The sequence below is a fragment of the Seriola aureovittata genome, chromosome 10, assembly GCF_021018895.1.
Source record: "Seriola aureovittata isolate HTS-2021-v1 ecotype China chromosome 10, ASM2101889v1, whole genome shotgun sequence".
Classification (NCBI taxonomy): Eukaryota; Metazoa; Chordata; class Actinopteri; order Carangiformes; family Carangidae; genus Seriola; species Seriola aureovittata.
The window spans coordinates 28,214,753-28,230,181 of NC_079373.1; the positions used below are offsets into that span (position 1 = coordinate 28,214,753).

General features: G+C 45.7%; 2 protein-coding genes across 5 annotated transcripts in view; one reads left to right on the plus strand and one right to left on the minus strand.

Annotated features, from left to right (window-relative positions):
- The first annotated feature begins 808 nt into the window (after nt 1-808).
- Nucleotides 809-3,493, plus strand: LOC130176621 (uncharacterized). 2 transcript variants are annotated; one of them, XM_056387805.1, is made up of 2 exons: nt 809-3,309; nt 3,453-3,493. In XM_056387805.1, the coding sequence occupies exon 1, from the start codon at nt 854-856 to the stop codon at nt 2,315-2,317; it is 1,464 nt and encodes a 487-aa protein (XP_056243780.1). In that variant the 5' UTR covers nt 809-853; the 3' UTR covers nt 2,318-3,309; nt 3,453-3,493. The 2 variants fall into 2 exon arrangements, with proteins under 2 accessions (XP_056243780.1, XP_056243781.1); XM_056387806.1 differs by having other exon boundaries at nt 809-2,983; nt 3,257-3,493.
- A 492-nt stretch (nt 3,494-3,985) lies between these two features.
- The window catches only part of LOC130176620 (diacylglycerol kinase zeta-like), a 45,792-nt gene continuing 34,348 nt past the window's right edge, over nt 3,986-15,429 (minus strand). For 2 of the 3 annotated variants that reach the window (XM_056387802.1, XM_056387804.1), the window contains exons 20-33: nt 14,703-14,902; nt 14,506-14,606; nt 13,642-13,733; nt 13,431-13,500; nt 13,313-13,353; nt 13,008-13,201; nt 12,815-12,904; nt 11,619-11,687; nt 9,831-9,865; nt 9,661-9,704; nt 8,779-8,899; nt 7,911-7,947; nt 7,196-7,295; nt 3,986-6,114 (exon numbers count right to left, since the gene is read on the minus strand). In XM_056387802.1, coding sequence (XP_056243777.1) covers nt 5,998-6,114; nt 7,196-7,295; nt 7,911-7,947; nt 8,779-8,899; nt 9,661-9,704; nt 9,831-9,865; nt 11,619-11,687; nt 12,815-12,904; nt 13,008-13,201; nt 13,313-13,353; nt 13,431-13,500; nt 13,642-13,733; nt 14,506-14,606; nt 14,703-14,902 — 1,311 coding nt within the window. In that variant the 3' untranslated portion in view covers nt 3,986-5,997. The remainder of the gene's footprint in view (nt 6,115-7,195; nt 7,296-7,910; nt 7,948-8,778; nt 8,900-9,660; nt 9,705-9,830; nt 9,866-11,618; nt 11,688-12,814; nt 12,905-13,007; nt 13,202-13,312; nt 13,354-13,430; nt 13,501-13,641; nt 13,734-14,505; nt 14,607-14,702; nt 14,903-15,429) is intronic. The other variant, XM_056387803.1, reaches the window with a different exon arrangement.

A 15,429-nucleotide genomic window follows, 5' to 3' on the forward strand; every position in this document is an offset into this window, starting at 1 on the left:
TGTTTGTGAGAAATTCGGTCATTGGTTGAAGGGACATTCTTTTACAGTGTGGACCGATAATAATCCATTGACTTATTTGATGACTAAACCAAAACTTGATGCCTGTGAACAGCGGTGGGTGGCCAAGCTGTCCCCATACACCTTCAGCATCAAGCATATCCCCGGAACGAAGAACGTTGTGGCGGATGCCTTGAGTAGAGACCCTTTTTCCAGGTCAGTGAGTCAAAGGCTGATCAGTGAGCCATACGAGGATCTCGTGGCAGAGGCTAAGGCTACAAAGGCGGAAGGAGTGCAAGATGTTTTTCGGTGCAGGGTTCAATGCTCTCAGGCACCTGACTCAGTCTGTGCAAGTGCAAATGTCTCTTGTGGCAATCAAATTGGAAGTCAGAGTTCCTCTGATGTTAAATCCATTTGTGTAGCTCACATTGAGTGGGAAGAGGCAGCAGAGTCACGAGCGGTACAGTTTTTTAAGGCTCTTCCTCAGATAGCACCTTCCGAACAAGAGGCACTTCCAGCTCTGTCTCTTGAGGAACTTCGGCACAGTCAGGAGTCGGACCCATACATTCGGGGGGTTTTGCTATTTGTAGAACGGGGAGAACCGCCATCCAGAAGGGAGAGAAGTAACTTACCTCATAAGGCACGAGCACTCTGTAAGCAATGGCATCGTCTGAGAGTTCAAGATGGAGTCCTCTATAGGACAATCAGGGACCCATTGACTAGACACACAAGGTATCAACTCGTCTTACCATCGACCTGTAAAGCCAAGGCCCTTTCTGGAGTGCATGATCTCGCGGGGCACCAAGGACAAGCCAGAACCCTGCACCTTGCCAGACAGCGCTTTTTCTGGCCACAAATGGAAAGAGACATTAAGGATTACGTGAAATGCTGCCGACGATGTGTCCTTGCAAAAACCCCTGAACCAGCTGCCCGAGCTCCATTGGAGAGCATCCACACCTCAGCACCCATGGAGTTGGTGTGTATCGATTTTTGGAGCGCCGAGGATAGCAAGCAGAGATCTGTGGATGTTCTGGTTGTAACAGACCACTTCACAAAGTTGGCTCATGCTTTCCCCTGTGTAAACCAGACGGCGAAACAAGTTGCAAAGAAGTTGTGGGATAATGTGTTTTGCATATATGGTTTTCCGGAGCGGATTCATTCCGATCAGGGAGCCAATTTTGAAAGCAAACTAATATCAGAACTCCTCAGTCTCGCAGGGGTAGCAAAGTCACATACAACGGCATATCATCCTATGGGAAACGGACAGACTGAAAGATTCAATAGGACGCTAGGCAGTATGCTACGTTCCTTACCACTGGCAGCAAAACAACACTGGGCACAGCAGATACAAACCCTGACATTCGCTTACAATGCTACTGTGCATGAAACAACTGGATATGCTCCATTCTATCTGATGTTCGGTCGAATCCCTAGACTCCCGGTAGATATGGTCTTCCAGCAGGTCCTTAAGGACACCAATGTGGTTGACTACAAGACCTATGCTGGCAAACTGATGGCGAGCCTTCGTGAAGCTGCTAGTATTGCCCAGCAGCATGCAAGAAAAGAACAGCAGCATCAAGCCGATGGCTACAACAAAAAGGTCCGGGGCACCTGTCTGAATGTGGGGGATAGAGTTTTGCTTGCCAATAAAGCAGAGAGAGGGAAGAGAAAGTTGGCAGATAAGTGGGAACCCACAATCTATACAGTCATAGACTGTAATCCCCAAACTCACATCTACAAAATCAAGGATGAGAGTGGAAAGACCAAGGTGGTGCATCGGAACTTGATATTGGATGTGAGCTTTTTACCAATCCCCGAACAAACCGGTGCAGAACCCAGTTCAGCCACCACAGATGAGATCAGTGGGTCTCAGACTCGGCTAGCAGATGCCTTGAGGGGTCTGTCAGAGGAAACTTCAGAGATCCGGACAAACTCATGGGTGAGCATGTCACCGGATGTTGACTGTGAGTCATTGGGGGATGGTAAGGAGACGAAAGAGATGGATGAGAGGTCAGAATCCTCAACTTTGGACACTGATCAGATGTCATGTGCAGGTTCTCATGACAATTCTGCAGATGGTGGGAGTGTGGAACGGAGGGAGGAGGTTTTACCTCCGAGAGACTTGCCTGATGTTACAGTGGATGGTGATCAAGCACCAATGCAAAATTCAGGGCTTGAGAGACATGCTGTCAGGACCCGTACAGGCAGGGTTGTTAAGGCGGTTAATCGCCTAATTGAGAACATGGCCCAGAAACCACTTCCAAGGGGTATTATGAGAGGGTTTGGCAGAAAATCTCAGTCTTTGCTGACTCTGTTCTGAGGTGTGATAGATGGGGGTACAGCTACGTACAAATTGTAGTATTTTTTATTTTTTTTATTTATTATTTTTTTTCATTCATTATTCATCATCATTCTTATGTATCTTCTTGTTCATGCACGATAAATGTTTTCATTGGTAGGGTTGTGTGCCAAGATTGGGTGTGGTGTATAAGGCACCATATTAACTAGGAGACACAGTAGCCTGATCAACTTCTGTCTTCTCTGAACTTATTTCATAAGTAGCTTTTCATGCTGTATTGAGGAATCTGATTCCGGGGGTCATCTTGGTTTGAGTGAATGTGACCATTGTAGATTGCACAAATTACTGATTACAGTTCCTTCCTAATGTTTGGGATTTTGGAGAAATTAAGGAGGGGTGAATGTAACGGACAAGGAAAGAGTTTTGTATAATTTTTTGTTTTATTTTATTAATTTCACCAAAATCCTTTCTATTATGTGTTTTGACTTATTTTTATGATTATTTTTATGTTATGTCAACATTATTTAACATTGTTTTCAGAATGAGGTAACCTTATTTATTAATTTTGGCTTCACATTTTATGGTTATTTTATTCTCATAGTCAGCACTTTTATTTTGAAGTTCCATGATGTCGGTTGTGATGTCAGATCCGCCTCTCCTCAGTGATCGTTAACCTGATGGAGAGCGGTAAGTGTTTGAAATAGCTTAAACTAAAAAGTTCATTTTTTAAGTTTTAAGTGTAGTTGGAAGCAGTTAAATTTGAGAATATTGGTCTGTGATGTGTTTGTAAAGGTTTTAGGTCATGTATGGTTTGTTGTTCATCTGCACGTTGAACGAAGAGAGCAAGCTAGCTTGCCGGAGCTCTCCCTGTGGGTGTGTGTGTGGGTGCGGAGGGGTGCGTCTAAGCGCACATGTTAATTCATCTCTCCTTATCTTTGTTTCTTTGTTTTTGTGTGTTAGGTAGCCGGTCGTGGAAATGTGTAAACGCTCACACTCAGAATGTCACATTACAGGTATGGGTGCAGCTGATTGTTTATGGAGGAATGTTTAGTTTAAAATTTATTTCATTTCAAAGTCGGTGATCGTTAACCTGATGGAGAGCGGTAGCCGGTCGTGGAAATGTGTAAACGCTCACACTCAGAATGTCACATTACAGATTGTGGGGAACAGAATAAAGAAAATTCACGTGGCAGCATCTCCAGTGTCCGGTATCTCATATTGCACCTGAACACAACGCAGAATTGTCGGGACTTCAAGGCTGTTCCGGCTACATATACATGAAATGTGACATATGTTATTTATATGTGATTTATATGATATATATGTGATATATAAATGCGTGTGATATGTGATATATATGTTATGTGAGATATATATTTGTTCTCTCTCTGTTCTCTCTGTTCTCTGTGTTCTCTTGGTTCTGTGTTCTCCCCTCCCTCAGTCAGAAAGTCTGTGATGGCTCAGTCATGCGTGGAGGTCATTGTTGTGAGCTGCAGCTGTAAACAGAGAGCGGCAGGCAAGCTCTGTCCTGTCCTCCTTCAGGTCCTCAGGGCCTTGTTGTTGTTGTTGTTGTTGTTGTTGTTGTTGTTGAACGCCATGACACAATAAATAAAACAATGTGTGGTTCATTTCCTGTTGATGGACAAACAGTTTCTTCTTCTTGGGAATAATTTCACGTCTCTCAGAACATTGTTACTGACATGCTTTATTGCAGGTCACTCAAATGATAAAACCAAACAGTGATTACTCGTTATCATACAGTGTCATCATAATTAGCTTTTAGTACAGACTGACTGCTTTGGCAGAATCTGGCTTCAGCTTCAGTTTTCACACTGAGTCTATCTCAGCTATGTACAGCAGATACACATCACTATGCTTCATTCTCATGTAGCAGACACAAACACATAAAGTCTTTATCTCTACACATCATAAATATCTAAACTCCTCTGAGGCTACATTAAATATCCAAACACTTATTTCTCATCAGAAATCATCACTAGAAGCTGAGAAGACACGTTTTTGCAGCCGCTCTAACTGATATGGCGAAAGCATCTAGTTTCCATCAAATCCAGCTGCAGACACATAAATGCTGTCACTGTTCACATCTGTACACACACACACACACACACACACACACACACACACACACATGCACACACATGCACACACTGTCATTTACACACAGGTCAGAGTGCTAATGTTTAGAGCGCTAACGTTCAGGTCCAGACTGCTAACATTCAGACTGCTAACATTCAGACTGCTAACATTCAGACTGCTAACATTCAGACTGCTAACATTCAGACTGCTAACGTTCAGAGTGCTAACGTTTAGAGCGCTAACGTTCACGTCCAGACTGCTAACATTCAGACTGCTAACATTCAGACTGCTAACATTCAGATTGCTAACGTTCAGAGTGCTAATGTTTAGAGCGCTAACGTTCACGTCCAGACTGCTAACATTCAGACTGCTAACATTCAGACTGCTAACATTCAGATTGCTAACGTTCAGAGTGCTAACGTTTAGAGCGCTAACGTTCACGTCCAGACTGCTAACATTCAGACTGCTAACATTCAGACTGCTAACGTTCAGAGTGCTAACATTTAGAGCGCTAACGTTCACGTTCACAGTGCTAATATTCAGACTGCTAACATTCAGACTGCTAACGTTCAGAGTGCTAACATTCAGACTGCTAACGTTCAGAGTGCTAACATTTAGAGTGTTACCTTTCATGTCTAGAGTGCTAACGCTAACCCTAACCCTAACATTCAGAGCACTAATGTTCAGAGCGCTAACATTCAGACTGCTAACATTCAGACTTCTAACGTTCAGAGTGCTAACATTCAGTCTGCTAACGTTCAGAGTGCTAATGTTCAGAGCGCTAACATTCAGACTGCTAACATTCAGAGCGCTAACATACAGACTGCTAACATTCAGACTTCTAACGTTCAGAGTGCTAACATTCAGACTGCTAACGTTCAGATCGCTAACATTCAGAGCGCTAACATTCAGACTGCTAACGTTCAGTGTGCTAATGTTCGGAGTGCTAACATTCAGACTGCTAACGTTCAGACTGCTAACATTCAGACTGCTAACGTTCAGAGTGCTAACATTCAGACTGCTAACATTCAGACTGCTAACGTTCAGACTGCTAACGTTCAGACTGCTAACATTCAGAGCGCTAACATTCAGACTGCTAACGTTCAGTGTGCTAATGTTCGGAGCGCTAACATTCAGACTGCTAACGTTCCGACTGCTAACATTCAGACTGCTAACGTTCAGACTGCTAACATTCAGACTGCTAACGTTCAGTGTGCTAATGTTCAGAGCGCTAACGTTCAGCTCATTGAGACACATTCAGAAACGAGCCTTTGTGGTCTAGTTTGAATTGACTTTAGTGTCCAGAGGTTTCCTTCAGTTTGGACCAGACGACAGAACAAACACTGATCTCTGGTCAGTTAAAGCAGTTTGATCAAAACAATAACTGATAATCATGATGTCATCAGTCTACAAAAACAATAACTGATAATCATGATGTCATCAGTCTACCAGCCTCCTGTCTTGAACAGACAGGAAGGAGTAGTGGACTACATTCAGTCTGAGGAGTTAAAACACGACCTTTGACCCTGATATACACACTGAGCTGGGAGTAGATACATGAAAGAGCTAAGGACAGACAGGTCAGAGGTCAGACAGGTCGGAGGTCAGACTGCCGTCTCGTGGTCTTCTCTCTGGATCATCTGGTAATGCTGGCGGTTCTCCAGGTACTCAGCCAGGTCCTGGTCTCTGGCTCTCTCAGCGTGCTGTTTGGGAGTCTCACCCTGAAAGACACAGACGTGTGGTTTGATGTGGTTTTAGCTGATCCTGATTAGAGTCCTGATACTGATCATCTGCTGATACACACTTTATAGAACTGTGGATTAGATCTGACAAGACAGTTTACAGACAGACAGACAGACAGACAGTGAGACAGTTTACAGACAGACAGACAGTTTACAGACAGACAGTGAGACAGTTTACAGACAGACATACAGTTTACAGACAGACATACAGTGAGACAGTTTACAGACAGACAGACAGTTTACAGACAGACAGACAGTTTGCAGACAGACAGACAGACAGTATAGCAGCAGCTCTGCACCAACACTGGACAAATTGACACACACACACACACTAACACACACACACACCCACACACACACACACACACACACACACACACACACACTACCAAACACACACAGTAACAAACACACACAGACACACACACACACAGACACACACACACTAACACACACAGTAACAAACACACACAGTAACAAACACACACAGTAACAAACACACACAGACACACACACACACACACTAACACACACACACACTAACACACACACACACACACACTAACAAACACACACTCACACACACACTCACACTAACAAACACACACAGTAACAAACACACACACACACACTGACACATGAACTCTTTTCATTTGCTGGAGAGCAGAAGAAGAAGAAGATTATGGGCTGCTTCCTGTTACCACTGGCTTCACCATGGCAACAGGGAGCCATGGCCTTTGTGTGTGTCGGAGCGGGGCCGGGATCCTGCGGCGCTTCGTCTCTCAATGACACACAACATTAATCACTTGAGAGAAGTGGGTCAGATCCTGGTGGGGGGGGGGGGGTGGGGGGTGGGGGGTGGGGGGGGGGGGGGGGCTGTCTCAGGCTGGTGGTGCTTCATACAGCAGGAAGCAGCCCTGGGTGAGTGCCACCATTCGCCCCCCACTGTTCACTCATCACTAACACTGATGGAGCTGCTGTTTCCCACCAACACTCAACACATCACACAGTCACATGACCACCACGGGAACATAGGAAGTGTGTGTCACAGGTGGTTTACCTGCAGGTCTGTCTTCATGAGCGATGCCCCGCCCTCCACCAGGTAGTGACAGATGCTCCTCTGACAGGAAGTGGCAGCTTTGTGGAGCGCTGTCTCACCTCTGACACACACACACATACACACACACACTATTCAGACTCAGCTGATTTCTGAACTCTGATATTAATGCAGTCCAGCATAAATATCATGATATATAAAATAACTAAATATTATCCGATATATCTGCTGTTCAGTTCATTTGTCACAAGCCAAGTTCAATGTAAAGTAAGGTCATAATACAGTAATGAATATCAGCCCAAATCTAATATTATAATAATAATATATTAGAATGTTATTGTACAACATTTTATTATTATAACATTATAACATTGGATGGATGGATGAATAGAAAGACACTTTATTTATCCCCTAGGGGAAGTTCATGTGTCCACTATCTTAAAAATAGTTAATAATAAATAATAAACAATAATAAGTAAATTGAATTAGTCCACTTCCTTTGGCTGGCTGTTATACAGCCTGATGCCAGTGGGAACAAAGGTTGTCAATATGTAATTATACTATAACATTATCACAGTATAATGTGATAATATCATTATATTATAGCATTAAATTATTATCACATTATATTGTTATAATATAATAACATAGTCACATTATTACATCACAGCATTAAATCATTATCACATTAGTACAGAGAACACAGAAGCCGACTTACGTCTCTCTCTCTGTGACGTCCAGGTGAGACGTGGGAACTAAAAGTAAAAATAAACAAAGTTAGAAACATGTCGCTGTCAGAGGAGCGGGACTAAAGTCCACCTTCAATATCATCTGTGACTAATCTGATGATGTTATAATCTGATGACAGATTCACCTGTAGTCCAACACACACACACACACACACACACACACACACGCACACACACTGATGACTTCTTCTTCTCTGTATATTGGATTTTTCCTTGTTATCATTTTTTTTTATTTCATCTTAACAAATCTCTTCAACTGACTCAAGACTTTTATTTTCTTAAAGTCAGTGAACAGCCTCAGTTGTGGCGCCCCCAGTGGTGAAGTAAAAACAGTGATGTCTGGATCAGAGCTGACGGCAACATGAACTGATGCTTTCACCTGAACATTCACAATCTTCTACAAGACAAACTTCTTTATCATCACATATATATGATATATATGATATATATGATATATATGTCATCTGTCAGTAACATGTGCTCCAGGTCTTTATAGAGATGTTCTTCAGTAGAACGGATCACTGCATTAGAACCAGAACACAAACGACAATAACTGAAACGGTATTTGAACAGAACTAGAGGAATGACTCTGTAATGTATTTACTCATGTTTCTTGATGTAATGTTATTTACTGGTTTATCTCTTTTATTCTACTTCACTTTATTTGTTTCATTGTTGAAACAGGAGTTTCGTTTCTTCTTATCTACACTTGAACAGCCGGAAACACAGAAGCACCTCTTTAATGTTTGAACAAAATGACAATGTTGACAAACGAGTTTGTGAGGTTTGAGATCCAGAGCCGCCAGCTGCTGTTAACGTCTGATGGTCGACTCTTACCATGGTCGATGAGGTACTTGACGATCTCTTTGCTCTCAACCCGCACGGCGTGATGCAGCAGCGTGCAGCCGGCTGCGTCCTGCAACAGCAGGTCCGCCCCCTGCTGGTGGAGCTCCATTAGCTGTATTGTGTTTGATGAAGGCAGAATATAGTTAACGCTCCTCCAGTGTAAAGGTCTGTGTCCATGTGTAGTGTGATTATAGATCAGCTCTAGCTTCTATATTAATACTGTGAAAGTATCAAAGCCTCAGTCCACAGAGAAATGCACACAGCCTGTATTCAGAAACTGAGCCTTAAAACCAGCCGTCAGGACTTCTGGAACTTTGTGATGTCACAACAAAGCAGTCACCAAGCCCCGCCCACCTGGACCCACCATCCACACCTTTACAGGATTTGGTTTCTCTGGGTGTTTTTACCTGAAATCTGCTATTTTTTTATTGGATCAGTCAGAAAACAGTGGGCCGGGGCGTCAAGTAGCTCAGTAGGTTGAGCATCCGCCCCATGTGTAGAGGCTACAGTCCTCGCTGCAGTCGGCCCCGGTTCGAGTCCCGCATCGGACAAGCCCTTAGCTGCATGTCATTCCCCCTCTCTCTTCCTCCCCATTTCCTGTCTCTCTCTACTGCACTATCAATAAAGGCACAAAAAGCCCGAAAAAATAATTAAAAAAAGAAAGAAAAGAAAACAGTCAGCCAATCAGAAGAGAGGCTCAGAGCCTCCTCTCTTCTGATTGGCTGACCAACCTGTTGTTACTAGAGCTCCAGAGAGAAGCCTGAGAGAGGAGATGGTTTAAACAAATGCTCTAACACTTTAAATCAAATAGTGGAAGCTTTAACTTGGAGCAGGATCAGATAAAACATGAACCAGTTGTTGTTTCAGACTCACCTGGTCCAGGTCTTCAGCCTCAATGCAGCTGATCAGCTCTGCCTCTACAGAGCAGAAGAACAACACAGGACGCAGTCAGGAGAACCGAGTCCACTGGGAACCTGACTCTGAACATACAACAGGTGTGAACAGGTAGATCAGCTCAATGTTTCTCAGGTGAGAACCTTTACCTTTCTCAGGGTGGTGTGAGATAGCACTGGAGGGACTGTCAGAGAGAAGAGAAACCGTTAGATATGGACCTGAAGAACCACAGGACAGGAGAACTACCACAGGACAGGTGAACAGGTGAACAGGAGAACTACCACAGAACAGGTGAACAGGTGAACAGGAGAACTACCACAGAACAGGTGAACAGGAGAACCACCATAGGACAGGTGAACAGGAGAACCACCATAGGACAGGTGAACAGGTGAACAGGAGAACCACCACAGGACAGGTGAACAGGAGAACCACCACAGGACAGGTGAACAGGAGAACCACCACAGGACAGGTGAACTACCACAGGACAGGTGAACAGGTGAACAGGAGAACCACCACAGGACAGGTGAACAGGAGAACCACCACAGGACAGGTGAACAGGAGAACCACCACAGGACAGGTGAACAGGTGAACCACCACAGGACAGGTGAACAGGAGAACCACCACAGGACAGGTGAACAGGAGAACCACCACAGGACAGGTGAACTACCACAGGACAGGTGAACAGGTGAACAGAGAACCACCACAGGACAGGTGAACAGAGAACCACCACAGGACAGGTGAACAGGTGAACAGGAGAACCACCACAGGACAGGTGAACAGGAGAACTACCACAGGACAGGTGAACAGGAGAACCACCACAGGACAGGTGAACAGGTGAACCACCACAGGACAGGTGAACAGGTGAACAGGAGAACCACCACAGGACAGGTGAACAGGTGAACCACCACAGGACAGGTGAACAGGAGAACCACCACAGGACAGGTGAACAGGAGAACCACCACAGGACAGGTGAACAGGTGAACCACCACAGGACAGGTGAACAGGTGAACAGGAGAACCACCACAGGACAGGTGAACAGGAGAACTACCACAGGACAGGTGAACAGGTGAACCACCACAGGACAGGTGAACAGTGAACAGGAGAACTACCACAGGACAGGTGAACAGGAGAACCACCACAGGACAGGTGAACAGGTGAACCACCACAGGACAGGTGAACAGGTGAACAGGAGAACCACCACAGGACAGGTGAACAGGAGAACCACCACAGGACAGGTGAACAGGTGAACAGGAGAACCACCACAGGACAGGTGAACAGGTGAACAGGAGAACTACCACAGGACAGGTGAACAGGAGAACCACCACAGGACAGGTGAACAGGTGAACCACCACAGGACAGGTGAACAGGTGAACAGGAGAACCACCACAGGACAGGTGAACAGGAGAACCACCACAGGACAGGTGAACAGGTGAACCACCACAGGACAGGTGAACAGGTGAACAGGAGAACCACCACAGGACAGGTGAACAGGAGAACCACCACAGGACAGGTGAACAGGTGAACCACCACAGGACAGGTGAACAGGTGAACAGGAGAACCACCACAGGACAGGTGAACAGGAGAACCACCACAGGACAGGTGAACAGGAGAACCACCACAGGACAGGTGAACAGGTGAACCACCACAGGACAGGTGAACAGGAGAACCACCACAGGACAGGTGAACAGGTGAACCACCACAGGACAGGTGAACAGGTGAACAGGAGAACCACCACAGGACAGGTGAACAGGTGAACCACCACAGGACAGGTGAACAGGTGAACAGGAGAACCACCACAGGACAGGTGAACAGGAGAACCACCACAGGACAGGTGAACAGGTGAACAGGAGAACCACCACAGGACAGGTGAACAGGTGAACCACCACAGGACAGGTGAACAGGTGAACCACCACAGGAACACAGAGATGGAGTCCTACCGAATCATGGATCTGAAATCAGCGAGGGTGGTGTTGGAGCGATGGACATTGGGGAACTTTGCCTCCCTCCTTCAGGATCACATAGAAACAGGTGGGACAAGATGTTCAGGTGAGGACGGTCAGAGTGAGGTTCTGTGAGGTCTGGGTTTCAGTTAGCAACTAAAACCCTGTCAGTCACACGTGTACAACATGAAGACAGTGATTACATGGGTACGACAGTCGGCTCATGTGGTCTGTGGTTGGCTGATCCAACCCAGCTCCACCCAGTTCTGGATACGTATGAAGAAGATTGAGAAACATCAGAGCGAGTGACGCTCTGGATATCTGATTCGGTCTTAGAGCACCATGTTAGTTAAATAAACAACAACAGATTATGATTTGTTTTTTTATCTCATCATTTATTTCTATGCCAACACAAATATTCCTCACCTGGACTGGTACTGGACTGTTGCTAAGCAACACATAAACATTTTCCTGACCTGATGATGTCATATGATCTGAAGTGTCCAGGCTTCTTCCTTCATCGTCTCCTGACGACCAGACGTCATTTAATTCAAACGTTATTTCTGAAATATTTTCATCTTTGTTTGTTACAGTCTGAGATCGTTAACGACGTTGGCGCTGATTAACGGTTGATGGAACAGCTGTGAAGAGGAGTGATACGTGGAGGGAAAAGTCCCAGAGCAGTTATACTCCATATCGGCACTGAGGGAATGACTCTCGTCCAATCACATTACTTGGTGGAACTAACTGTTGTGTAATAATGTTGTGTTTTATTTTGAAGGTCGGTCTCTTTACTCACTCATAATCAGCCAATCACAGCATTATTAGAGCCTGGTGCTGACATGCTGCATGCTGATTGGCTCCCTGACTGGCCCCCAGAAGTCTAAATCACTACCATACATAATATTCAATATATTTATTTTACTCTCGTTGTAATAAATGTTTGCAGTTTTGTTGTTAATGAAATTCATGAATAAAACTAGTTGTGTTGAGAGGACATTAATCAGGTCCCCTTATTAAATTGATGAGGTTTACAGCGCCCTCTAGTGGTGACCTCCTACACATGAGCTGAGGCTGAGGTCAACACACTGGTTTTAGATTTAGTTTAGGTTAAGTTTAAATTTAAATCATCAGCCTCACAAAATGAGTGGAGGTCGCTGCAGAGTCCTGAGAGATGTGCACAGGTGAGTTACCTGCACAGGGTCGTCTTGGAGGAGCTCTGGGACAAAGCATCAGCCACTGAGCTGTCACTGGAGATCCTCCTCCTCTGGAAGTCTCTCACCCTGAAACACAGAGCTGTGGGTTCATGGTCCAGCTGCAGTCCACCCGACACACCTCCCTTCTCACACTAGAGGAGGAATCTAGACCTGAGCCCCCCCCCCTCACCTGGGTGTGTCTGAGGAGGTGGGGGAGGATGGGGAGCAGGGGAAGGCGAACTGTCTCTGCTGGTCCTGGTGCTCCTCTGAGTCCACCAGGTCCGGCATCCCAGGGGAGGTGCCCACGGTCTCCTTTAATACGAGCTCCGGATCCAGGATGTAGAGCTCCTCCTGAGAGATCTCCGTGACGTAGTTCAGGTGCTCCTGGAAAACCAGGAGAAGCTCAGGAACCAGCTGACGTCTGCAGCCTGTACTGTTCATAAAACCAGTTCAGAGGACTAAGACCAGCTGGGGGTCTGTGAACAGCTGTCATACCTGAGCTCGGTCGATCCTGTAGAAGCGGTCTGCAGTCGTACCTGAAAGACAAGAACACAGGTCAGGTTCTTTGAGAGCCGGACTGACGGGGGGGGGGGGGGTGTTGATGTGGACTCACAGTCGAGGAAACACCACTTCAGGGACAGTTTCTGTGAAGATAGACACTCCCCCCTCATCGTGTCACTGTCCTGAAAGAGCAGGAACAGAGACGACACATGAACACAAGTCTCTCAGGAGAACTGGACTCTGGTGGACTCATGTTACTGTAACCTCCAGTCCGGTCTGGATTCTGGTTGTGGACTCTGGTCTGGAGGGTTTTACTGCTGTACCTGGTCTAAGTTTTCCTGCAGACGCTCAATGAGCAGGCGGCAGGTCTCCAGGTCACTGTCTCCGGGGACGGTGATGACTCCGAGCGGCATGGCTGCAGAGACAGAGAGAGACAGAGACAAAGGCACAGAGACAGACACAGAGAGAAAGACAGAGACAGAGAGACAGAGAGAGAAAGACAGAGAGACAGAGAGAGAGAGACAGACAGACACAAAGACAGAGAGAGACAGACAGACAGAGAGACAGAGACAGAGACAGACACAGAGACAGACAGAGACAGAGACAGACACAGAGAGAAAGACAGAGACAGAGAGACAGAGAGAGAGAGACAGACAGACACAAAGACAGAGAGAGACAGACAGACAGACAGACAGACAGACAGACAGACAGACAGACAGACAGACAGACAGACAGTGAGACAGACACAGAGAGACAGACAGAAAGAGAGAGACAGACACAGAGAGAGACACAGAGAGAGAGACAGACAGACGGACAGACAGACAGACAGACAGAGAGACAGACAGTGAGACAGACACAGAGAGACAGACAGAAAGAGAGAGACAGACAGAGAGAGAGAGACAGACAGAGAGAGAGAGACAGAGAGAGAGAGAGACAGACAGACAGAGAGACAGACAGTGAGACAGACACAGAGAGACAGACAGAAAGAGAGAGACAGACACAGAGAGAGAGGACACGTACAGGTTAAAGTAGCAACAGCAGTGGGCGGAGTCATGTCAAGTCAGTGTTTTCCAGTCATGTTCATGTGAGTATAGATGAATATCAAGTGTGTGATGTCATCAGCGTGTGATGTCATCAGCTGACTGACTGATCAGGTCTCGGTGGACCCTCTGAAGACGTGGACTCACAGGCCTCCTTCAGCTGGTCCTTGTCGTAGTGCAGAGCCTCGTAGGCCGCCATGCTGATCCTGTTCACTCTGATCTGCAGCGTGTCAGGGAGGGGCTGCTGACTGCACACACACACACACACACACACACACACACACACACACTGAGTGAGGACTGCAGGTCAGGTGATCAGTATGAGGGACTAGGTTCTGACGTACTCGTTGAGGTGGGGCATGGAGATCCTCCTCTTGGTCTTCTGGACCAGGTTGGCCTGGTTCCTCAGGTTGATGCGGATCACGGACGGAGCCAGTTTACAGGGTTCCCCGTCCACCTGCATGGGGATGGACTTGTAGGTGGTGAGGGTCACCTCTTTACACTGGTGCAGACGCTCGCCGTGACCCCCCACCTGCAGCGTGGCCTGGACATAGACATCAGCTGATCAGATAATGTGACCCGAAGGTGTTTCCTGGTTTCATGTATGGATTATATGGCTATTAATAAACAGCTGATTAAATCTAATCAATAAAACATCAGACGAGGTGTTAAAGTGAATGTGGGACAAATGAAACTTGAAGCTACTGAAATATTAAAATAAATGAGCAGATTTGTGAAGTTCTTGGAAACATCACAAATCCTCCTGAAGTTTTAGTCTTTGGATAATACACGTTAGCCGCTCAAAAAGTGTGTTCATCCACTATTTTCTCATAAAATGATCCAGGTATCAAATCAAACATTTTAACACTGTAGAAGAAGAATTTAGTTAACTGTAAAAAATGAAATCAAAGTATATATCAGCAAAAATATTACTCTCAAAAAAAGTTGCTAACTAGCCTAGCACTAGCGAGTTAGCCTAGCAAGCTAAAGTTAAAACAAGCAGACTGTCGATTCTTACAGAACTTTTGATTCATCATTAAGATAAATGGTTTGTAAACACATTGTGTTTTT